This window comes from Limulus polyphemus, unplaced genomic scaffold (assembly GCF_000517525.1).
Source record: "Limulus polyphemus unplaced genomic scaffold, Limulus_polyphemus-2.1.2 Scaffold2649, whole genome shotgun sequence".
In the NCBI taxonomy this organism is placed as follows: domain Eukaryota; kingdom Metazoa; phylum Arthropoda; class Merostomata; order Xiphosura; family Limulidae; genus Limulus; species Limulus polyphemus.
Genome location: NW_013668259.1, coordinates 21,050 through 47,608, shown reverse-complemented (window position 1 = coordinate 47,608; position 26,559 = coordinate 21,050). Strand labels below are relative to the sequence as shown.

Sequence of the window (26,559 nt, the reverse complement as noted above, 5' to 3'; positions counted from 1 at the left end):
CGGATTCTAGTGTTGTAAGTCCACTGGGGGCTATTTCTCATGAAACATGGCTAACTTGTATCTGTAATTCTATGAATATGTATTATTGAAACATCTTATAACCCCTAATATAAGTTATATAGGTGATTTAATCTCTACTGATAATTTATATTTTAATTCAAATGAAATATATCTAAAAGAACTTATATAAGAAAGAAACAATAATAGTTCAATAAAAATCATGCACATTACTTAGATTTAGATATTATTTTCACGGAAGGAAGAACACAGTTGCCTATTTTTTACAAAATAAAGGATTTGGTTTTCCCATCCTTGATCTACCCACTCCTAATTGTACAGTTCCGTTTAAATTATTAAAAAAAACAACTATTATTTCTCAATCAAAAATATCTTTGACAATTTGTAACAATAGTAATTCTTTATGGATAATGTCCATTTATTGACATATAAATTAAAAAAAAATATTTGTTATAAAGACTGTCAAATAAGAAAAAATTCACACTCTTTTATAATAAACAGGAAAGTATATCAAAAATAAACTCTGGATCACAGAAATTATCTTTTGGAGAACATAAAGAGGTCGTTAGTTACTCAAGGTCTTATTTAGTTTATAAGTAACTAACCATAATTTATTTAGGTACTTGTTCAGTATACGGAGGTGGAATGATTAACTTCAGGTAATTAGGTTTGTATCAGCTTATGTAGTTTATACTTGAATAAGTTTATTCAAGAGAAGGATGGAAGTTTAAGTAATTATTACAGAACTATTAAAGTAAATGTTTTTAGTTCTATTTAACATCGCTTTGTAATAATTATTAAAGTGGCGAAGGTTGGGAGTTTTACAAACATAAAATTTAGGGTGGCATATTTCTACTATAAGGTTATTTTTATATCTAAATACTAAGGGTAACTGCCTTCCCATAACTGGCTGCGGACACTAGGAGTTGAGACGTTGCAGGTTCAAGTACTCAACTCCTAACACTTAAGTGATTCTTCATAGCTGCTGACTAGTTCAGCAGCTGCGTTTGGATCATTTCTTATAGATGGAATATCCCTAACGCTTTTGAGAGCTATGACTATAGACATTTTCTGTTATTGGTTAATGACAAGGAGTGGTAATGTAAACTTTTTTGTTTAATTCTATTGTAAACGTTTTAATTTGTATTAATTTCATTATTGTTATTGTTACGTCACTGGTCGTTTGTTAATTTTTCGTAGAAATTCTTTCCGAGAAACTTCAGCGATACAAGCCTTTTCTCAAATAAAACTGGTTTATTCTTTCTCAATTCGACTTTGCAATACACTTAATTTCCACAGTCACTTTAACTTCAACAGACGCTATAATTCACAACGATTCACGCACTTTACTTACAGCTTGACTCGATTATCTGTCTCTATTTCCCTGTCGGCTATTCAATTATCTATATCCATGCCGTCATTTGTCGCCGGTCTTATATACTGTAAGAGCGCATGTCTAGCAAACGCTAGCGTCTTCGCGAATCTTCTAGACACTCATCACGTGACTTCCGCTGTCGTAACATCATATAGTGCTGATTTGATCGCCTCTTTACAATCAATGTAACCTATAGTAATAGAATTGTTGATTTACTTACATGCTACTTAAAGCAATTTTATTATACAAATTGTTTAATATCTGTTTTAGTGTTTAGGTGTCTACAAAATAACAGTTTCTTAATTTCTTGATGAATAATCTGATTCATTTTATGACTGTTTGAAAGATTTTGTCTTGTTTGTTTCTAGTTAAGCTCGGTTACACAATGGGCAATCTATGCCGTACCCAACACGAATATCGAAATCCGGTTTTTTAGGGTTATAAGCCTTAAAACTTGTAGCTGTGCCATTGGGGTGGGGGTGGGGGGGGGGAGGCAAAAGCTTCTGATATTTAAGTTTCACTTATGTACATAACATTAATCTCGGGCCTTACCTTGTGAAGGAGCAAGCTCTCTTTTATTTGGAGGCTTTTTACATCGTTGGATATTCTTAAGACCTTAAACCAGTTAAAATGGATATCACATTTTCTGTTGGCATTTTCAAGTACACTTAACTTAATGACGGATCTTAGGTTAGTATATTCTTTCACTCGTATTTTAACTATTTTTCCTTTTGTAGAATGAAAGGCACAGTTTGAACATTAGGCCATCAAGTAGTCAACCACAAATTTCTTATAGACTACCTAAAATTCACGAAGAAGAATGCCCATTGAAACCTACAATTTCTAACATTGGAACTTATAGCCATGCTTAATGTAGTTTTCAATTGAATTCCTGAAGAGATTTAACAATCAATGAAATTATCTCATGAAATATAAAAGTTTAAGTTTGATAGTAATTGGACCAGTCTTGATGTAGAATCAATATCCATGAATAAACCATTAGTAGCCCCCCAGTGGCACAGCGGTACGTCTGCGGACTTCCAACGCTAGAAACCTGGTTTCGATACCTGTGGTGGGCAGAGCACAGATAGCCCATTGTGTAGCTTTGTGCTTAATTCCAAACAAATCAAACCAAACTAAACCATTAGTAATTGGACCAGTCTTGATGTAGAATCACCATACGCGAATAAACCATTAAAATGTAAGTTAAAGCTAATCTGTTTTCAACAATGTGAATATTTCTAAATCAGTTTTCCTGAAATTAATTAACGTCGCCACTAAAGACACTCACTTTCTTCTGAATGGAAAGCTTTATTAAGATAGATCGACGGGATTTCTATAGGTTCGAGACTGGCGCCATCTATGCTAATATATATTTTCTATTTTTCTTGAAAACTATGGTTAAATTGCTCACACCAGTTGAAACCTCTCCACTGTGGGTATTTTGATGACAAGTTTACCATTATTAATAACTCTAACTCAATTTCTTCAAAATTTGACCAGTAAACGTATTATAACGTTCACTGTAAAATATTAGTAAAACCATAAACTTTCATTTTTGTAAACATTAATTAGTTATAATAATGGTAACTTCAAATGTGAAGTGTACCATGAAATTATTCACAGGCTTCTACTTAGATTTTACAGGTTTTATTCCGAATATGTTTAAGGAAAATTCAGCCAAAATACTGTTTCATCGTGCTTATACAATATCTAACGTGTATGAGGTTTTACATAAATAATTATATAATATAAAACAGTTCTATCTAAAAATCATTTCCCTATTTTTGTCGTTGATAGAATACTTCTCAACTATTTAAATGTAAATATTACATTTTCACGTTTGTTTTCAATCAATCGTGATGTCTCCTTTTCCGAAGGTCGACAACTATGATTCTCCATTGTCTACTCTTCCTCATTGCTTGTACCAAATTTCCTTTTGTCAGCTTTATATTCTCAAACCATTTAGTAAGTGAGTTGAAGAACGTCTCTTCTTCCTCCGATTTTTACCCTACAAAAATTAACTTTTCATATCTTAAATTCACAAATTAAGGCGTCTTCCGTTTTCTGCATTGTTCCAGCAGTCTCTTCACATTCCGCTACTTCATTCGTTTTATTCTAGCTGACCTTCAGTCAAACTCTTGTTGAAGACCACCTACAGAAGGCTGGATAGAATATTTATTTATCAGGATATAAGGGTCATTTATTCACAAAATATCCGATACTCCAGTCTGCACCAAATACTCCGAAAGAAGAAAATCCTAATTTTGTTTCTTGACAGGTTTAAAACTCTTTCTGTGTGACCATAAGTTCAGCCCATTAAAATAAATCTTTGAAAGAATTATTTCCTTAAGTGTTGACTGTTTTGTATCTATAAAACTTTTTCTTAGAAAGAAACTTTAAAAAAAAATCCCCTTTCTCAATAATTCCAGAAATCATTCTCATGTACTTGTTGCTTCTAGGACGATTCAAATCAAGTGAAGACATTTGGAAAATAATTCTTCATTTTACATTCATCAGTTTGTTTTATATGCCAATCAATCAAACAAGTTATCAAAAGATAAATCTTTTACGAGCTAGTACAAACATTATTAGTTATTCTGAAATTAACTCCATCATAAAACTAATTCACATAAATATACAAGTGGAGTAAAGTAAAAAACAACTATTATACGATTCATTGATATGTATTAGTTAACATTGATATGTCTTAGTAATAAATAAACTCCAAAGGAAAAATGTGAATTCGTACTCTTCGTCAGAAAAACTGATTTTACCGTATATAGAACTACGAAATATTAATTAAGAATATATTAAAGAAGCCATAACTTTAAGTAATTAAAAACTTCTTTATCAGAAGAGCTACTGAAAATTCGATAATAATAATAATTACAATTAATAATAAATAGTATTAGTTATGAATAGAAAAAGCTTCTGTGAGTACTCTGCTCTGTCTTCACTTGGTTATCCCCCTGCTAGTGGGGTAGGCAGACTTTAATAAGCTAAATTGCAAACTTGTACACGTTAAAGAGTTTAGTCTTCTAATATAAATGTCATTTAAAAATTTATAGTAATCAAAATTATCATAATATAGGTTATCTGGTTAGTTTTTTTAATTATTACATACAACTTATAATACTTCACACATTGTTTAAGGGTGGGTGTGGACCAGTGGTTAATATGTTGACCAGTAGATTCGATCTGTGGATCTACGGTTCGTGTCCTGTTAATGTAAAAAATAATAATCGCGCATTGAACTTTGAGGCCATGGGTGCTTCATAAGAGTGACTGTCAAATCCCACTCTTCTATCAAGCAAGTGTTGGTGTTGATGACTAGCTGCCTCCCTCTAGTCTATCAGTTCAAAATTAGGAGTAACTAGTGAATATCTGAATACAAATAAATAAATCAACAAATGTGGCAGGTGCGTGAATTTATATTTGCTCTAAGGTTACCTATTTACTGATGTGAATTTTGGCCTTGCCAACAATAACGAGAGGTGTGTTTGGAGTTGCATCCTAATTACAGTTTTTATAATTGGAGTATAAGAACCTGGTTAACCGGAAGTGATATTTTGTTTATTTATCTCATTCTTTTCTAACTTTATTAAACGTTTTTTATCAAATATCATATAGCGACATCTGGAACCATAGTGTCTGCTGGCTCGAATGGAGAAATCTGATAGGTGAACATGTGCCGTCAAAAGCTAAGCCTCGATTTTATACAGACTAGTAATAGTCATGTCATCTTTCAGTAGAGTCACTCCAGTGACTGAAGGTTCCTATAGCTAAAAACTGGGTTTCAATACCCGTGATGAGCAAAGCACAGATAGCTCATTGTGTAGCTTTGTGCTAAACAACAAATAAACAAATTCAGTAGGTGTGTTTGTTTAGAATTTTCACGTACAGATGCACAAGGGACGTATGCATAATAATCTTCATTCTTGAACTGATAAACTAAAGATAAAGCAACTAGTAAATAACACCCACCGCCAACGGTTGAGCTACACCTATATAACCGAATAATGGGATTTAAATATTACTCTTTCAACGCACTCACGGCTTCAAAATTCGGATCTGGTTTTTGTAGCAGTTGGACACAAATTATAAACCTTCGGATTTGCATACCGAGTATGCTAGGTAATAACGCCGGACTCCTTTCAGTAAGTTTCTTTTGTAGTTTAGCACAAAGTTACACAATGGGCTAACTGTGCTGTGCCCACCACGGGTATCGAACCCCGATTTTGGGCGTTATAAGTCCGCAGACTTACCGCTGTGTCACTGGGGGGGGGGGGGAGGCGTTTCAGTAGAATATTGAGGATGAGTCGTGTCATGATGTATTTCTGTGCTGTTGACTACGGGTGAGGTCCATGTGTTTCATAGCGTTGAGTAATTTTTGCTTTTGTCTGTTACAACACTCGTTGTAAATCTATATAAATAAACGTCAATGTGTGTATATGTATCTGTTCCTTGTACGTTTCCACATTTCTTGATCAATTAGCACCAACTTGATACAGGATGACACGAGGAGGGCCATGGGGGGTCTTGCACTCCCCCCAGCTAATTTTGTATCTAATTTCGGAAAAACTAACAAAACTGTATATTAATCAGCATTAGAATGAACTATGTAGCCAATATTGTTAGAATTCTTAAACAGTGTCTTTCTTTTCGGTATTTTTACCTTTTATGTATTTTTAATGAAATTTTAATGCTTATTATGTTAATATGAATAGGATATGAAATTGTGCTTCTATGTTACGAAAGAGTTTTTATTTCACCCGTCCAACGGACGAGTATTCCATCTTGTAATTAACAATCTTAGGTGAAATAGCCAATTTTTAATCCTAGCAGTAATTAGAGGAATTTGTTGCAAAGTCGATAGTGTTTAAGTTATGGTTTTAATATTTTAAGTTAATATTTTATATAATGTTTGCTAGAGGGAGCCTCGGCATGAGTTACGCCCAGAATTTCCTGAGTGTTTAGATTTGACGTGACGTCTCGAATTTTCTTGAGACTTAGGGTGAAAATATGAAATCTAGTTGTTAATATTAACTTCTGATCAAGGTGTGTTACCAGCATATACCACAATTAAATGTATACACCTAGTAATGAGCATAGCTAATTAAATATAATGTTCAAACTATATTACTTGTATGAAATGCCATGATGGTTAGGGAACTTAACTCAAAATTGATAATCGTGGGTTCGAATTTTATCCCCGAATATGCTTGCCCTTCAAGCCCTGGAAGCGATATAATATAACAGTCAATCCTACTATTCGTTAGTAAAGCACTGCCCAAGAGTTTGCGGTGTGTGGTGTTGACTATCTCCCTCCCACTTCAAAATTAGAGATGGCTATGTTACGACAGCGGAAGTTACGTGACACTGCTGGTGCATGCGTGACTAAATTTCTCGAATTATCGGGGAACTCCGCGAATTTTCGAGAAGCCTCTTCGTTAGTATATAAGCCTGGCGAGAAAAGCCAGCGGAGTTAAGCAAACAGTAGTTATGGTGAGTTTCGGGTAATTTACGATTTACGATTCTGTTTCGAGCTAGTGTGTGTTTTGCACTCGTAGTGAGCGAAATTATCGAGATTGGGAATCGCTGTGTTTTATAGCGTGTATTATAAAAGTTGTTAAGTATAAAGTGACGAGAAACGTACTGACTGTGGAATTACTGTGTACTACAAAGTTTGCATCGAGAAAGAAGAAACTGGTTTAATCAAAAAGGACTTGTATCGCTGAAGTTCCTCGGAAATAATTTCTACCAGAAGTTAACAAACAATCAGATACGTAACAGCTAGCACAAATGGCTCTCGAGTAGCTTTGCAAGAAATTCAAAAACAAACAAACAACTGTTGCTTATAATGAGTAGAATGCATTGTTTCGTCAGTTGGGTATCCTCGCTGTTATCATTATTTTCAGTCTTGAATCCAATAATATCTTATGAGAGTTGGTCCACCAGGAGACTTACGCTAGTCCAAAATCCATATACCAATCTAAAATGCAGAATAACTATTATAATAACAAAAATTCAATGGGAAACAATAAATAAAATAAAGTACGTTTACTGTATTTTCAACAACACTGTCTCGACACTGGGGCAAAAGTTTCACTTGTTTAGACCAATTCAAATAAGAAACTCCACACCATGGTAAAAATTGTACTTGGCTCGACCAGCTTAGTAGATTTAGTTAGTGAGTTAGTTCAGTGCTTTCCAATTTTTCAGTTTGTATTTGTCGTTAGTTCGTGAAACCTTGTAAGCTGTAAAATGTTCAGTTGAAAAAGTTAAGCACTTTTCAGTAAGTGGACTAGACTGTTTATTAACAGCGAATAATGAAAAAAAACATACTTAATAAAAATAAAATAGAATCTAGACTGAACTTCAAGATGACACGTGCTTAAAGTGAGATCGGTAAATTTGCTGGAAATGATTAAATAATGAAATAACAAGCAGAAAGAGAAAGAAAATCAAGAAGAAATGGACAAGAAATGGGAAAGAGAGAGGGAGAGAAATTTAAGAGGGTGAAGAAGAGAGAATTTCAAAGAGGAGTTACAAGAAAGAGACGTAATATTTGAAGAATTAAGAACAAAAATTAATCTGAATGAAGAAAAGATCGAAAACGACATTGGAGATATATAGATGGGTTATCACAATGCAACTGAAGTAGTACAAATGTACATGCATGAAGTGCAGAAAGACTGCAATGATTAAATTGAAGTACAAAAGAACTAACTACCTACAAAAATACACTGAAGAAGCACATAGTACAAAAGGACTGACTACCTACGAAAATACACTGAAGAAGCACAAATAGTACAAAAGGACTGACTACCTACAAAAACAATGAAGAAGCACAAATAGTACAAAAGGACTGACTACCTACAAAATACACTGAAGAAGCACAAATTCATCAATGAAGATAAAAAAGGTGATAACAATAATAAGGTAGAAAGAAAAATCAAAGACAGAATAGAATATCTGGAAAATGAACCGACAAATACTAGGATTAAACCAATCACACCACTCTCACAACCCTCCCAATAATTCTATCCTTAAGGACTATTAACTATCAATAGAGAATAGAATAATCCATTTAGTCTACACGTTACCACTACTGTTGCGCCATTTCGGATTGCAGGACCTTCCTGGACTACTCCAGCCGTATGATTACTTTATCAAGTTATAATCTTTAGTAGGAAGTTCAAAATCATACAATCAAGAAACCAACAGGCTATGATGGCAAGGTAACATGTGAAACACACATGTATGGAATGGTGTACAATAAGCTACCCATCTTGATGCTTATTTGAAAGGATTTGCTTTAACAGTGTTAAGCAGCCTTCCAGCTGAGAACCATAATTATCAAGCATCAGTGGCTACCTTATCATACGGGTTCGAAGTGACGCACCAGAAAGACTGTTCCAAAGAAACTTCAGGAGCAGAGTACGTAGGAAATATGAAATCATAATTAAACTTGCAGAAAGGCTTTCCCATTTACCTTATATGGATACTCCACGTGAAATGATGAAGTCGTTGACATATCATCGATCTTCTGATAGAATAGTGAATAGATACAACCATACAATTTTGAATCAATTAACCATTTATTTGGGCAAAATTCGGAAATTATGGATCAATATATTTCACTCTTACTCATGAGTTAGCGAATAGAAATACCTGAAGCTACAGGCAACAATCCAGCTTCATTCGTGAGTTAGCGAATAGAAATACCTGAAGCTACAGGCAACAATCCAGCTTCATTCGTGAGTTGGCGAATAGCAATATCTGAAGCTACAGGCAACAGTTCAGCTTCATTCGTGATTTGGCGAATAGCAATACCTGAAGCTATAGGCAACAGTCCAGCTTCACTGACGTTTGTTTGTGAGAACTCTCGGTGTTATTGGACCTTTTATAGTCATTTGGCAGAATATTACACGGATTATGCAGAGACAAAGAAATATCATTAACGTCATACATGACTTTACACAAGAAAGACTAATCATTTAGAGATAAGATAAAAAGTCGTTATGATGTAAATACTGACAAAAATGAATTTCATCATAGATGACACAGTATGGCTGTCCAATACATTAAGTAGATATTGGGAAGAGACCCTCTGTTGTAGTCAAAAGAATCAATCATATTGGTTAGACTCTCGAAGGACAGGCCATCCATCATGAACGCCTTTGAAACTACGTTGATGAGAGAATAACTAACTGGCTAGCTTCAGAGAATTCATTGCCAGTAGTAAGTCAACCAGCTGAAGATTTGGTGAATGTGCAGTTTACATACTGCAAGTAAAATAAATTGTTTCTTTAATTTTTTGTATCTTGTTTAACAGTTCATGGTATAGTGATCATAATATCTATTTATAAATATTAATTTTTGTTAATTGCACATAGAAAATATGTAAATTTAAGTTTAGTATATATATTTTTATTGTGTATCGGGATTGTTCAAGAGGTTTCACAATTCGGGAAGGGGCGGTCTTGTAGGCTGTTTTTATAATTTTTTTATTATGATGTTTTGTACATTTTATTAGAGGGAGTTTTGGCCTGACGAAGTTATGCGTGTGACACCTAAACTTCCCGAGTATCTAGATTTGGCATGACATATCGAATTTACGTGAGACATGGGAAGCACAAATATTATAATATAAAGGCAGTAGTTAGTGAATTAATCAGTAAGCTAGTTAGTTAATTATTCAGTTCAGTGTTGTACATTTTTTAGCTTGTGCCATAGATACGAGAAGAAATTTAACAAGTGACTGCAAAATTTTGAGTTAGGCCTATCGCTTGGTTATCATTATTTCATGAAACCATTTAAACTGTGAAACTTTCAGCTGAAGCGCTTTTCTTTTATTAACTGGATCAGAACTTGGATTATTTTACCGGTGAATCAAAAACACCTGCCACAAACTGAACACGACAAGACTGGGAAGAAAAGTGCAACAATCTAATGGTAAGTTTCACAGACATAAGATTCAGTCGACCATATTACATAACTTACACCTTGTAGTTAGTTGAACTGGAAGGAAACATTGTCCTGTAAGGTATTATTATTATTATCATAGTTGCTGCGTTAAAGACTTTTTCATTATTTCAACTGAAAAACGCAATTTTTATATTATCACTGCACTGGATGAAGCTACAAAGACCTGGTATTACCTGGTTAGGGTGCTCGACTCGCAATCTGAGGGTTGCGAGTTCGAATCTTCGTCCGTCGCGAATATGCTCGGCCTATATGGTCGCCATCTGGGCTGATTACATGGTGCGGGGATTAAAAATTCTAGGCTTTCAAAATTAGCCGAAATTAGTTTGGATTAAAGTCGTTACGAAGAGAGATACTGGATAATGGTATGAGTAAATATACAGAATATTGAACGAAATACTTTACTTTGATTTGCCATTCAGTGGAACAACAGTAAGTCTGAAAGCTTATAACGCTAAAACCCGGGTTTCGATACCCGTGCTGGGCACATCACAGATAGTCTGTGTAACTTTGTCCTTATTTACAAACAAACATACCTTGATTTACGAGTTTACAATTTCAGTCTCTCATTAGTTAATCACAAGAACAGTTTAATGAGAAATTAGACAATCCGTGGGGATTTATTGCTTTAAAAAATAATAGGATCTTCTAAGAATCGTAATAATGGGGCCCCATAATAACAAAGCACCCTGACCATCGCACAGTGTTATATCATGTTTTAAGTATATGCATATTGAGTTCTTAAAGCTTATATAAAACCTTAGGTGAGGTAATAATGAATAGTGTTATAAATAAATTGTGATATTTATCATAGCATCCACCCACACTTTTTTTTACGTTCATAACACGGATAAAGGATGGGTACCTAAGCTTGTTTCTACATATTACAACCTGTATACATCCCAATTATTATTTGAAGGTGTGATACCGTAGAACATTTCTTTGACCGATACAAGCCTCATTGCTGAGATATAATCATTGTAATTTATGCGCTAACAATACACTTGGACACTGCATTGTTTATTATGACCGGTTTACTTATCTGATTTTTTTTTCACTACAGTATCGTGCCACTGTCATAAAAGTTTACATTATAATGTGTGTGTGTGTGAAGGGAGGGAGACATCTGCATTTAGCTTTTTTTATTTTTTATATATATATAAGTTTTAAGCCTATTAGTTTCCCAATATTTCACCGGATTTCCGCGTTTGAATCAATCACCTAGAGTGGTAATTTATTCTTGAACATCACCATGCATATTAACAAGTACACGTGGAAAGTATTTGATACTTTCATTTATAATCATATACAAATTGGGGAAAAAAATAATTCCATCTTAAACACAGAGTGATTTGATTTGAAAAGCGTGACAATAAAATGTTTTTTCACTAATTCAATAAGTCTTGTAGAACACTGAGAGAAGACAATATACAGGAATGTTTACTATTTTTATTTCTTATTATTTCAGTGAAGACGAAGATTACTAGCCTTAAAGTTAATCAACACTTTATCTAATAAAACTATTTAAGTTTTGTAAGAAGCCTTATTAATATGAATACCTTATACAGTTTTAAGTGAGCAATGTTAGAGAATTCCTGAATGTACATATAAAATAAAAGATAATTACGATGAAAATTCGAGCACCAATCCTTCAAAAGTACATTTACAAACAAGAAAAAGTAAAGGAAAATTAAACCAGGAAGGACGTTGCTTTAATGAAATTTAGCTTCACTTAGCACTTTAGTTAATTTAATCGGAACATCTCTTAACGTAATCAAACGTGTTCAATTAGTAATACAAAGCAAAATAAAAATAAGCCAAATATGTGAACAAAACCTGTTAGAAAATTTAAGTTTTTTTTTTTATTAATACCAACCTTACATTCAAAACTTAATGGCTAAGTAATGCTTAGATGACAGTGATCAAAGTATTTGTAAAATAAGTGGTTTATTTTAACCAGTTCTTACTTTCCACGTGAATTAAAATTGAACACGTGTTATTTTGTAGAAAGACGCGTGCAAACAATTCAGATTTTTTTATAAATAGATGCGGTCAACTGTGACTTAATGTGTGGGTCTTTGTTTACGAGTAGACACATAACGTTGACTGTTGTTTACCGCTGGGTATCGAACCCCGGATTTTAGCCTTGTAAGACTGTAAACTTACCACTGACCCACCTGGGGACATTTTCATTATGACAGAAACACGACTTTTAATAAATAAATTTTCCAAAACACTGACTTAAAATATATCTTTTTTTTTTATTCTCATACTCTGTATATAGATCTTTTTTTTCCTATTTATTATACAATAGATAAATGGCTTTTAACATAGTTTAACTTTAAGTAGAAAAAAAAAGAAAAATGAATTTGCTAGTTTTATTGTTAAGGGCAAAACTACACAATGGGCTATCTCTGCTGTCCCCACCACGGCTATCGAAATTCGTTATGTTTAGACTTGCCGCTTCTCCAGTGTGGGCAACAATATATATAAATTATTTTTAATATGGCGCAGTAATACCGTGTCTTATTTGCCTTTTTTAACGGTTTTTTTTTGTATTTATCAGTCTTATTAGATGTTCACTTTTGCTTTTTCCCACATTCTAACAACAACATAACAAGCAACACGGAATCCGTAATAGGAGCGGCACCTCATTCTTTTAAGCAGGATTAATGTAAATTAATCCAGGACTTTTTTTTTCTTTCTTTTATTAGCTATATTTTTGTGCGCAAGCAATACCAAGCGTGGGGCGTGCGTATACCCGATTCGATTTTACTAAACATCAGGATTTCTACCATCCTACCCTCAAATTGAAATTCTTTTAGGCAGGATTAGAGTAAATTAATCTACGAGATCTTGGGCGTGGTCAAATACATCAATCGAAATGGTTTGACCTCCTGTATTTAGATTTCAAATCGGTCAAGAGATGATGGAACTATGAACTAAACGTTTATGTTAAAAAAAACAACAACAAAAAACTCTGAGCCGTTATGCCGCAGCTAAAAAAATGTACCAATAAATTATCCTTATGACATTATGAAACAACCATGTATTTTAGAACAGTAGCCCCCCAGTGGCACAGCGGTATGTCTGCGGACTTACAACGCTAGAATCCGGGTTTCGATACCCGTGGTGGGCAGAGCACAGATAGCCCTTTGTGTAGCTTTGTGCTTAATTCCAAATAATAATAATAATAATAGAACAGCATCGTCTAATCAGTGAATTTCAAAAATTGTTTAAGTACGACCTAATTCGATACGTTTGTCGATTATTTTGTTTATTTCATTTGTATTAACTGTTCCTAATTTAGAAGTGATGGACTAGAGGAAAAGCAGCTAGTTAGTAAGAGGGAATCCTCAATTAGCCACAGCACTTAATACTTTAAAGCGTGGGGCGCGCGCATACCTAATTCTATTTTATTACTCATCAGGATCTCTACCAGCCTACCCTTAAATTGAAATTATTTTAGGAACGATTAGAGTAAATTAATGTAATATATTTGTGTTCAAATAATCAGTCGAAAGGGTTTGGCTTCTTCAGTCCAAAAATGTAATCAGATCTCAAATCGGTTAAGAGGTGACAGACCTACGAGCTAAACGTTTGTACTTGCGGGAGGGGGGAGAGGGAACATTTACTCAGCTATTCTATGAGCCGCTATAACGCGGCTAAAAATACAATCTTCTCTTGTTTTGGATATTGTGTATCAAGCATTTGAGAATTGTGTTCAAATTTGTGAACATCTAAATCTCGAAAGTGGTTCAAAGTTTGTAATATATATATATATATATATATATATATAGTTTAAAATACAATATCCAAAAGGACATTGATTAGAAATGTCCACACTGAGTCAGAAAAGATGTGAAATCTATGTAAAAAGTGGCTTAAATGCATAATTACTTTATTTGCAGCAAGATTTATTGAAGACGTTAATAATGCAGTCCCTTTATATTATATAGAGGGTTGAGTACATTATATTCAAACGATTTTATACGCAAATCGGCTAGTCATGTAACAACCACAGCAGATGTCGCGGCGGGACCCTTCATATGAAATAGCATGAATACCCGTGCCAATCTCCCAGTGCTTGTAGAAGAGTGGATAAAGTCGTGAAAACAATTTATGACACGTGGCTTCCGTCACTTTTACAGATAAATTATTTTTTATTTTGTTGCACACTGTTGCTTGGGGCACGTGGACTGACTGCTTTTGCCATTGACCTTCGTGTTCGTGTATTCTCACATATTACAAGATGTCGCATTTTTCTTACCGTGACTGGTACGACTAGTTGCAGGTCTTTTTCTGAATGGCGCTGGGACCCCAAATTGATTCGTATTATTTTGTTTTACAATGTCATTAAGAACAACGGATATACCCAACCTGGAAATTATAAATCCCCGATCAGAACACGCCTTTGTGAATCTAAGTTTGTGAATACTTTGAGAATGAAAAAAAAAACTTGTATACTCTTTCCGAAAGCGATCAACTTTCGGGTGGGGGTGGGGCAATCACACTACCTTTGAAATGCTAAATAATGTTAAAACGTAGTTTTGATACATCCACATACCGGTCAGGTTGCTGAATGCAGTGTGTTTCTTTCTTATAAAACTATAGAATCAGGTGTTGAGCAACCATTGTCCTTTTATACTATATGAAAAACACGCATGGAGGGGTGTTGTGGTGTGAAGAGGACAACTTTCCAACGGAATCTTTTGCACACAAAGTACGCTCAGAACTATTGTCAAAATACACATTCGTCAGATAGAGAATGACCAGACGTGACGACATGAATTGTAATGACGTGGTGAGGCTCAAAACTGGTTTCAATATTACGTACTCAAGCTCTGCATGATTAGATGGGGGAGGGGAACGTTCGACCAATTCTCCTGAACATTACAAAATTACCAGCACGTCACAGGCATGCATTTTCCTGTAAAAGCATTTGTTTTTATTATAATAACTACGGAAAAGATTTTCATATTTTTCGTAGTTATGTGAACGCCGTGAATTGATTCTGAAAATTAAGTTAGTTGCAGAAACAAATTTCAGAATAAAATGAACTTTTGTTTGTTCTGTTAGTTGTTACTAAGCTCAAAGCAAAGCTACACAACGGGCTATCTGTGCTCTGCCCACCACGGGTATCGAATATTGAATCCCGATTTGTTGCGTCGTTAAACTGCAGATTTACCGTTAAGCCACTAAGGGACTCCGAATTAAGTACTTAATTTACATAAATTCAACATAATATCTCATTTTAACTTCTAAGTAGTTCACTAACTACTTAATTCCTTTGTATTGTCACTTCTTTCAAAAACAAAACAAACTAATAGCTTCATATTTCACACACACACACACAGAACTCGAAACAGGTTTTGTCGTGTGTGAAAAAGCTTGTTTTATTTTACAACTGTGGATAAAATGCCTCCATGAGAAAGGGGGAGGGAAGCCAGTTGGAAAGAAACAACAGTAAAATTTACGACCTCAAGATAATGTTTTATAATTTAAAATAATCAAATAACTAAATATTTAATTGAAGTTAATAAGTAAATAGAAAAATCATTGTAATTTCCTTTAGTAATAAATTATTTTAATTTAAGTTATTGCTTTAATAATAAATAATTATATTATACAAAATTCTTAGGAGGTCAATATCAACAGTCTTAACTTCAAGCAAACAAACTGAAACAAAATATGACAAGCACAACAAAACTATCCTTGATTCGACGGTCACGACTCTTGCCCGTGGTATGCTCTATACCAGTTTCTATCACATTCGGCATCAGAAAGGTCCAAGGATTCTTCTCCAGTTGCTACCTGCCGCTGATCGGTTTTATTGGTCCTGCCGTTTGGAAACCTACACCCAATAATTTAGTGATAAGGCATAAATAAAAGTATAGAGGAAGTAACGTTAATTAGCTATCTAGAAAAAAACAATTAAGCTAAGATGTTAAAAATATTATAATGAATTAATTATTTATATTAAAATTACATTTTCAATACTATTAACAATTTTGATTTTAAGAGCGTTATAATGCTATGGGCAGTCCCACTTTTTGTTGGTAAAAAGTAGCCCAAGACATGGCAATGGGTGGTTTTGACTTTCTGCTTTTCCTTTAATCTTCCAATCTTGAATTAGGGACTACTAGCGCTGCTAGCCCTCAACCTGGATTAGCTTTGTGCGAAATTGAACAAAGTTGCAAGACAGAAAAACCGCTAATTTACAACAGGGTTACACTACACATTATCAATACTACTCGGGGTTATGTTTAAAGACGACCCTCCTTATAATTGTTCATTTCGATGGACAAATACATTTTGTGAAACAATTTTAAATATAGTTATTTAATTAAATCATCTTTAAAAAGTTTTCTAGTGATGATAAGAAGTATATAAAATATGCAAACGCATATATAAATTAATACTTTACAATTTTTGGAGTGTAATAAGAAATAAATACTTAATTAACACATTACAACCACGGTACAGTGACAAGCGTTGGGTGGGTTTTCCTTTTGTACTAATAGCTGTGGAAAAAAATCAATAAAATGAGCTACACATGGCATAGAGGCTAGCTTGCTTGGCTGTGAATTGGAAGGTCTAAGATTCGAGCCGGAATACGCCGCCGAAAAATATCTGCACTTTCACCTGTGGGAGTACTAAAACTAAATCAGTTAATCCTGCTAATCGTGTAGGCGGTGGATGCTGCCGTGTGATCGTCCCTCTGGTCATTAGTTCTAAGTTAAAGATGGCCATGGCCGTTTAGTCCACGAGCTCGATAAAGTGTTCTTCAGGTTGAAAATATCGGAGATGGAATGAAACATTCTGGAATGGAATCTTTGAAGTTGTCCAAGAAAAGTTAATTCTGAGTAATACTAGACTTTCCATGTCCAATATTTTCAAAGCCTAAGACTCAGCACGAGGTCATTAAGTGTCAACTACAATAGGATCATTAACATTAAGAAATCAACAAAAGAGCAAAAAATGTTAAACATAAACAAGGGATTATTTGAGATGAAACCTCGATTTTTTTTTTTAAAGAATTACAAATAATATGGCTCATTTTTAAAAACTACTTAATAAAGCTTCGTTTATCTTATTTTCAAGCATTTTTTTTCATTATGATTTTTTGTTTTCAAAGTTGTTATGATAATCATTAAAACTCAAATATGAGAGATGGGAACTTCTTATGTTTATACACGCAAGAACTGAGTTTATGAAACAAAACATTCAAATTCAGTTTGATAGATAACTTCTTAGTGTTGTATATTTTCTAATATAGTACGAAGTTTTATGTCAAGAATAATAATAAAAAAAGTAATTTTGGTGTGTAATTCATGGATTTTTATTTTAACCTCATTCTTTTAATAGCATATGACAAACGTGGAGTGAAACAAAGAACAATGAATTGCATTTTTAAACAAAAATTCGTTGTTTTTTTTTCTGTAGCGATAGTTGGTTTCTTAGTCACATTGAGAAACAGCCTTATTTATTGCGGGAAAAATGTTAAGGATTATTTGAAACAGAAATTAACTGAAATGCGCATGCGCAAGTTCATGCATTTCAATTTGTCCTTAAAACTAGACGAGGCATGACCTGGTGGTTAGGGCTCTCAACTGTCAATCTTCGTGTCGTGGGTTCTCGTCCTATTACCAAATATGGTCTCACTTCGTTTCAATGTGAGACGTCTTAATGTGACGGTCAATCTCACAATTCGCTTTTCAAATATAGTACTAATTCACATACCCTTTATGATTGTGATACCAGAAGTAAAATTATGGATCTTCGGGTGTAATATTGTTTTATTTTATTTTTTTTCCGATGCATAAAATATTAACAAATATTACTTAATCACAGCAATTAAAAAAAAACTTTTTTTTTCTTTTAAGAATTCTTTAGTATTTTAGGTTGAATATCAATAAAACTCGTCGATAATTCCTAGTCTTGTAGGACGGATGACCTTCTTTCGCGTAACCCCCCCTCTCCCCCGAGGGTGCCCGTACCGCAGCTTTAGAAACGCTTCTCTATTCGGTCAGAGTAACTCAAGAGTTGGCAATGGATGGTGTTAACCTGCTGCCTATCGCTTCTAAATTAGGAACAGTTAACTCGGGTAGCCCTCTAGTAGTTGTGTACGAAATCGAAACAAAGAAAATTACGCAAGGTTTTTAACGTTAGAAACAAAATATTTTGTAACACCTTTAAATCACCAGAAGGTCCGTATGAGTATTGAACAGTTTATCAAGGCTATGGAAAGAACGTTAAATATTTTCTGAATCTGTCACTCTGATGGTTAATGAAAAATAATTCTAAGAAAAACCATATGCATCTTAGCATAAGGGTTAACAACGTTTTTCAAAAACGATTTATCGCGAGATATCACGAATATTTCTTATCAAACACAGTCCTTCAGTGGGTCAGCTGTAAATTCATGGACTTACAACGCCAAAATCCGGGATTCGATTCCCCACGGTGGACTGAGTTCAGACAAGCAGATAGTCCATTGTGTAAATTTGATGACCCACTTAGAAGATAGAAGTTTGGAGACTACATTACTGGGTAATGAAGGTAAGTGAGGACTACATAATCTTGTCAGAACGTCGTACATTCGTACTATTGTTTACTTCATTATCCAGTCAAGCCCATTGTGTAGCATTGCGCTAAAAACGCGAACAATCTAAATCAAACGTAGATATAAAATACCCTGTATGTGTCTCCTGGTGAGACAGTGGTAAGTTTATATAAAATACCCCCTGACGAGTCTCCTGGTGGGACAGCGGAAAGTCTGTATAAAATACCCTCTGACGAGTGTCCTGGTGTGACAGCGGAAAGTTTATATAAAATACCCTCTGACGAGTGTCCTGGTGGGACAGCGGAAAGTTTATATAAAATACCCTCTGACGAGTCTCCTGGTGGGACAGCGGAAAGTTTATATAAAATACCCTCTGACGAGTCTCCTGGTGGGACAGCGGAAAGTTTATATAAAATACCCTCTGACGAGTGTCCTGGTGGGACAGTGGAAAGTTTATATAAAATACCCTCTGACGAGTGTCCTGGTGGGACAGCGGAAAGTTTATATAAAATACCCTCTGACGAGTCTCTTGGTGGGACAGCGGAAAGTTTATATAAAATACCCTCTGACGAGTCTCTTGGTGGGACAGCGGAAAGTTTACAGACTTACAACACTAAAATACGGGGTTCGATTCTTCGCGGAGGACAGAGCAGATAGCCCAATGTGGCTTTGCTCTAAAACAATCGAACCAAGCCCTCTAACGGACATTGATTTTACTTATTTCAATATAGAAACATTCGATGAAATGTAAAGAAACATTAACAGCTTTAGACTGATTATATTTCCTTTAGAACGTGCGATCGATTCTTTAGTATTGGAAGAAAATATGCAACATTTTTGAAACGTATTTTATTATTAATTGTACAACCGATTAATATAAATACAGGATCCTTTTACAGCCATTGAAAGGACGCCATATTTAATTATTGTTAGTTAACTGTAGAACGAAGGCGCTCCCATCTCTATACAATTATTGTAGTTTGTAGAAAATATTTACTTGTTCTGCAGACTTCTTGACAATGGGTACTTTGGTCGTTGGATTTGATCATAATGTCTCTCTATTGCAATTCCAGAAGTCACCAACTTGGGAGCAGTATAGGTTTCAGGTGTGGCCAAATCATCGGGGAACTCGTTTCCAAGCTCTTTTGGTGGTCGAGAAGCGATTCCTAATTTAATTTGAGCCAAAAGTTCAAATATATTAAAAACAAAATACGCACACAGCTGCATTATACATAATAAAAACATAACCACACAGTTATTCAAGTATACCTTCTAAGTAGAAAGTACAAACAGTTGAATCGAGTGTTTACAATTCGCATACATCTATGTTGCAACACAGCGTTATTAAAAACAACAATAACAAATATTTATTTTTAATAATCTCCTATATTCTTTTCAAACAATAAAAAAATAAGTCTGGTTTGTTATATTTTAAGAACATTGTCATCTGTCATATATTTCCCGTAATCAGCACCCGAAACTATAGAATCGTCCCTTGTTATCTTAGTTACCAGGATAAAGCAACACGTGTTGTCCTTTGTTCTTGATTCGCGGGGGGCATTGCTCATCTTTAAAACTTTGACTCTGAGAAACCTGAAAAAGAAAAGAAATAGATATTGAACTAACTTAGCCTAATCCAAATGTGTTTGTAATATTTGTGGTGAATGTACAACAACATTTAAACTACGGGTTTTTCTTTACTACAAAACACCAGGTTATGCTCTTCGATTTACCCCTGACAAGGACTACTGATGACGGAGGAGGTGGGAAATTCCCCCCCTACAATAGTACAAATCGCGGTCGGATAGCAACTCTAAGAATTAACTGGAAAATTATAATTTCAGCATATGTTTTAAATCATTAAGGTTTCTCACATAAGTCTATCGACTTCAAGTTATTGTAATTGTTCTCTGTCACCAAAGTTATGAATTTCTTCGCGCAAGAAAAAAAGAAGCTTAACACTCAAACCCCCTAGGTAAAACTTTGCTCCTTAATTAATGTATTCGGTTGATACTTATTACCTACACTAATAATTCAAAAAATTGGTCCAATTAGCGTTGATATAAAATACGAAATCATTCACAAAATCATTGTTCTAATCTAATTAGTGTCTGTGGAATAGGCGTTACACTTAAAAAAAAACAGAGCGTAGTAGTAAAAAATTCCTTTAAAAAATACTCGACGTTCCATTTTGACCTTAAGTTTTCTAGTAAAAAACGCACAAAAACTGAAATATTTAAATTCATTGGGCTCAATCCTGGTCAAAATTACGAAAGACGAGAGTTTATATTGATAATGTCTGTCATAAGCACCTCCATTTTTAATCTGGCGAGAAAATAAAAGATGGATGACGATACATAAAGGAATTTTCTCGACGTGGCGACGTAGATTTATTTTTTTAAACTGCTCATTCTTTTCTTTACTTATTTCGTATTTCTTTCGAATCTGTCAAAGACTATCTTCCCAAGAGCAATAAGACCCTACTGTAAGTTGATTTAATCCAGTTAGACAAGATACTTCTGATTGGCTAGAAACTCTAACATGGCTGTACAAAAGCCATGATATCGCCACTAGGTGTCTTAAGAATCGTTCTAATAGTGAGCCTGTCTGAATGTTGGTCTTATTTTTGGTAATTCAGCTATTGACTAGTCCTGGTAGGGTTTGTTTGATTTTGAATTTCGCGCGAAACTACACGAGGGCTATCTGCGCTAGCCATCCATAATTTAGCAGTGTAAGACTAGAGGGAAAGCAGCTAGTGATCACCACCCACCGCCAACTCTGGAGCTACTCTTTTATCAACGAATAGTGGGATTGACCGTCACGTTATAACGCCCCCACGGCTGAAAGGGGGCGAGCATGTTTGTGAGGAGGATTCGAACCCACGACCCTGAGATTGCGAGTCGAGCACCCTAACCACCTAGCCATGCCGGGCATTTCCTGGTAGGGAGGCTGTCTGAATGTTTGTCTTATTTTTTGGTAATTTGGCTATTGACTATTTAATTATCAAATATGTTTTTGTAAATAGATCCAGGAAGTTATGAACCAAATTAATTAAATGTAATTATTAAATATTATTCATAGATATAATTTGAAATAATTCCTGTTATAATTATTAATGACCTTACCGGGTTAGTTTGTGAACCGAGTGAAAATCGTATTTTTCTATTAACCAGACTAGACAGGCATTAAAATCTTAGTATAAAAGTTATCTAGACAGTAATTTTTAATTGTTTGTATCTTTGTTTACTTGATTTTTTACAAAGTCTTCATTTTACGAACTGAGAAAAAAGCTCCATATTATTCTTGGGATCCCAGGTTTGAATAAACACAATGACATAAGTTCGTAATAACAAATAATCTGAATTCAATCTGAGCACCATATGGGGATCAACAGGGTTTGGGGAGAATTGGAGTGTGGTAAGCTCCGGATTTTAGAGCTGTCGAGCCGGGTTCAAATCCGTTCTTACAATTAAATATTCCCTGCTGTTTAAGCTGTTGGTTCGTTATCATAGTGACCGTCAATCCCTTAACGTGTATGGTAGATTGCTGATTATTGGCTGCCTGCCACTCTATACAGTAGTTCAAACTTGGGGACAGTGGCATTTTAGCTTAAGGCACGTTGCCATATATGCAAGACACGTGTAATTTGACGTCAGCATATAACGGATTATTTACAACGAGCACTTTAGTTTAAATTTTAGACTCTTTAAAATAATGGTTTCCTAATTTGGTACCAAAGAGTTTTTTTTGTGGTCTCTCAGGATTGGCTACACTGATGTACACGGAAATTCCTACATGGATATAAGGGATCACTTAAAATAAGTGACTATGTTTAGAATTTCGTAATTTCAGCACTAGGGGGCTTTCAGGACTGGTTCCACAAATTTACTTAATGTCGATAATATTCAAAGCAAAGTTTAGAATTTTTTCGCATTATTTGTTTCCTTCATGTGTTAACTGTTTATCTTAAGCTCCAACATTGTAACCTTTCTCTGGTGAGTATGTAAACAGATAGTAGAAGGTTTTGATCGTATCTGTTTACATACTCAGACTATAATTAGTAGAAGGTTTTGATCGTAATTATAGTCTGAGTATGTAAACAGATAGTAGAAGGTTTTGATCGTATCTGTTTACATACTCAGACTATAATTAGTAGAAGGTTTTGATCGTGATTATAGTCTGAGTATGTAAACAGATACGAACAAAACTTTCTACTAATTATAGTCACAAAATCTGAGTTTTTCCTCTAATTTTGTTTAAAAAAACTACATTTTTACAATCTTGCAGAATGAAATGTTTCGTGGCGTTCATGAAAATGAAATACTTGCTTATTTATAGTTTTATTATTACTTTCTGCGCGAGTTTAAATTTCTAAATTGACAACGACTGTGTAGATTCACAAGTCTCATTTGCTTAAGCATAAAAAAAAAAGTTCTTCGAAAATAACTACGAGTTTCCATATTCAACAAGAGTATTGGAAAATGTAAATACCAGTCTATCTTATTTGCTTTATGAGGAGACGTATGGTTGGTATCTTTCCCCCATTAGCATATAAAACGTTTTGAAAAGTACAGACGTTAAGGCTTTTGTTCAATAATTTAATTTTTTTTAGACCTACACTAAGAATTTAATAAACTCAGCAACGATAATATATGAAAAACATCTAACCGGTTTGCGGCGAACTGGGATATCATAGGTATGGAAACCACTTTCTGACGTCAGTTGGCCCCAAGAAAAACTAATTCCTCTGTCTGTCTGTAGCTCATCAGAGTTTACAGAAGTTCCACTAGGACCATAGGGATTTGGATAAGGTAGCTGTTCTCGGCTGTAACGTAGGCGGTGGTCAGACGGTGGGCCTCCACCTTCTGTTTCACCTTCGCCCGAATATACAGATAACCTACTGGTGGCGTATGGTGATGGAAAATAGAGTTGTTCACGACTGTGATGTAAACGAGGATCTGATTGGTTGGGTTTATCCCATACTGCCATAGGCACAGCCTCTCCCGTCTTTCCTGTGTAATTTTCTCTCGCGACTATAAGATAAACAAGATGTATATAATGTAAGAATACATTATTAATTATAAATAGCTCTAAAAGTTCATTATTGGAATAATACAAACTGTTAATTTTTTGTTTTATTTGCTTCGATTTTCTAATAGTATTGAATAATACGTTTTTGCCTGTAGCTAAGATGTGTATATATATATAAAAAAAAGAAGTAAATATTAACTTTGAATTTTTAACCAGATATACATTTATAATATATAATGTATTACTAATGATACATCCCAGTCAAATTATCTTTGTCTGGCCTGGATACAGTGTTTTGCTGCCTACCCGTAGAAGTTCATTCCGTTCACATCGAGGTAAAATTGGCACGTAAATCTCGAAGATTAACCCTAGTCTTTGATCGGCCACGAGTGAGGCGCTTCGAACGTTTACGGCATACTTCTGCTCATTTTGTTTGCGCAAGCACGTGTTATGATTCTCAAAGCATTGGGTCTTGGAAAATATATTTAAAGTATTGTTAAAGCAAAACTGGTGGGCATCCACTTTCAAAGGATACTGGACATGTCGAATGAAGTGGAGAATAGTCATAAACACGGGCGTCCGAACAGTAAACACCTATTGGAACCCGGGTGCTCGGGATGACATATGCAAAAGTCTCTTCAAGACAGAGGAAGTGCCTGAATCTTCTCTGTAATAACATTTTTTTATGAGGTTCTGTATACAGATAACATGAATTTTCCCCTACGTATTTGTGTGCAGTAAATTTCCCTTGTAAGAAAAACATTTCGTACTGCTCAATTCTACTCAAGCTTCCAATCTATATTTACAAGTCACGGATATTTGTCTATTTAATTCCCACCAAACATGCTCGCCCTCTCAGCCGTGGGGGCATTATAATGTGAGGGTCAATCCCACTATTCGTTGGTAAAAGAGTAGCCCAAGAGTTGGCGGTGGGTGGTGATGACTAGCTGCCTTCCCTCTAGTCTTACACTGCTAAATTATGGATGGCTAGCGCAGATAGCCCTCGTGTAGCTTTGCGCGAAATTCAAAAACAAAACAAACTTACTATCAAAGAATCCAAGCTACTTCATTCTACTGTCATGGTAATAGATGGACGGGGATTCGAACCCGCGACCCGCAGATTGCGAGTCGAGCGCCCTAACCACATGGCCATGCCGGGCCTTTGATAGTAAGTAAAATATCTTTCAGTAACGCTTGAACTTTTCCCTTTAATTCGTGGATACGTTATTCTAGTATATTTCATTGTAGATTCGTTTTCAGTATTCACCCGGAGGGCAAATGTGGTCAAGGAAACTGACCGCGGTTTTTCATCATATCGGTCAATTTGCAAAAAACTACACTTGAAACTATCAAACGTGTTCAAGTAGCGCAAAACAATAATTTTCAAATCTCTCACTACACGTCCCCCGGTAAGTCTACGAAATTGAAACGCTAAAATTCAGGGTTTGATTCTTCGCGGTTGACACAATAGATAGCTCAATGTGGCTTTGTTATAAAAAACAAACTCTCACTACACAGTATTCAGAAGTAAGTTGAGCGTCGTGGATCTGATGATGATGATACGTTACACGTTTCGACTCAAACTGCTTAATTTCGACGCCATTACTACCATGTGATAACATCCGTCGACATTCTAGGCAAAGCTACACAAGGGCTATCTGAGCTAGCCGTCCCTAATCTAGCAGTGAAAGACTAGAAGGAAGGCAGCGAGGCAACTCTTGGGCTACTCTTTTACCAACGAATAGTGGGATAGACTGAAATATTATAACGCCCGCACAGCTGAAAGGGCGAGCATGTTTGGTGTGACGGGGATTCGAACCCGCGACCTGCAGATTGCGAGTCGAGCGCCGTAATCACCTGGCCATGCCGGGCCAGCACTGTCGAATGGTCGAGAATTCGTCAAGAACAAAACATATCAGGGCTAAAAATGACCACTGAGCCACGACCCGAAAGTGTGCCGATAAGTGTGCTATCATCATATACAGATCGTTCGTATACATTGTGGTCAATCATTTGTATTAAAGAACAACTGGAATTAAGGTACATCATTGCACTGTCGATTGTTTCTTTGTTATGGATTTCGCGCAAAGCTCTACGAGGGCTATCTGCGCTAGCCGTCCCTAATTTAAGAGTGTAAGATTAGAGGGAAGGCAGCTAGTCATCACCACCCACTGCCAACCCTTGGGCTACTCCTTTACCAACGAATAGTGGGATTGACCGTCACATTATAACTTCCCCCACAGCTGAAAAGGCAAGCATGTTTGGTGGGACGGGTGATTCGAACCCGCAACCCTCAGGTTGTGAGTCAAGCGCCCTAACCGCCTGGCCATGTCGGGGGCTTAGACTCGAGGGAAGACAGCTAACTGTTCAACAGCACCACGAACAACTCTTGTATGACCGAATAGTAGGATTTCACCACCACTATTATAACGCATTCACGGCCCCAAATTGCAAAGCGTGTTTTTTCTTTGCGGTAACAGGACGCGAACAATGGACCCATAAGTTTGTAATCCTGCAGGCTAACCATTAGGTCAGTCGGTATCGATAGTTAGGAACGGGGATGAAAAGAGAGGACAGA

At 35.3% G+C, this 26,559-nt stretch overlaps 1 protein-coding gene across 1 annotated transcript in view; it reads right to left on the bottom strand.

Annotated features, from left to right (window-relative positions):
* Positions 1–15,951: 15,951 nt before the first annotated feature.
* Positions 15,952–26,559, bottom strand: part of LOC111087797 (Down syndrome cell adhesion molecule-like protein 1 homolog) — a 31,609-nt gene continuing 21,001 nt past the window's right edge. The window contains exons 6-9 of the mRNA XM_022395726.1: positions 23,619–23,983; positions 20,462–20,543; positions 19,948–20,116; positions 15,952–16,238 (exon numbers count right to left, since the gene is read on the bottom strand). Of these exons, the coding sequence (XP_022251434.1) occupies positions 16,112–16,238; positions 19,948–20,116; positions 20,462–20,543; positions 23,619–23,983 (743 nt within the window). The 3' untranslated portion in view covers positions 15,952–16,111. The remainder of the gene's footprint in view (positions 16,239–19,947; positions 20,117–20,461; positions 20,544–23,618; positions 23,984–26,559) is intronic.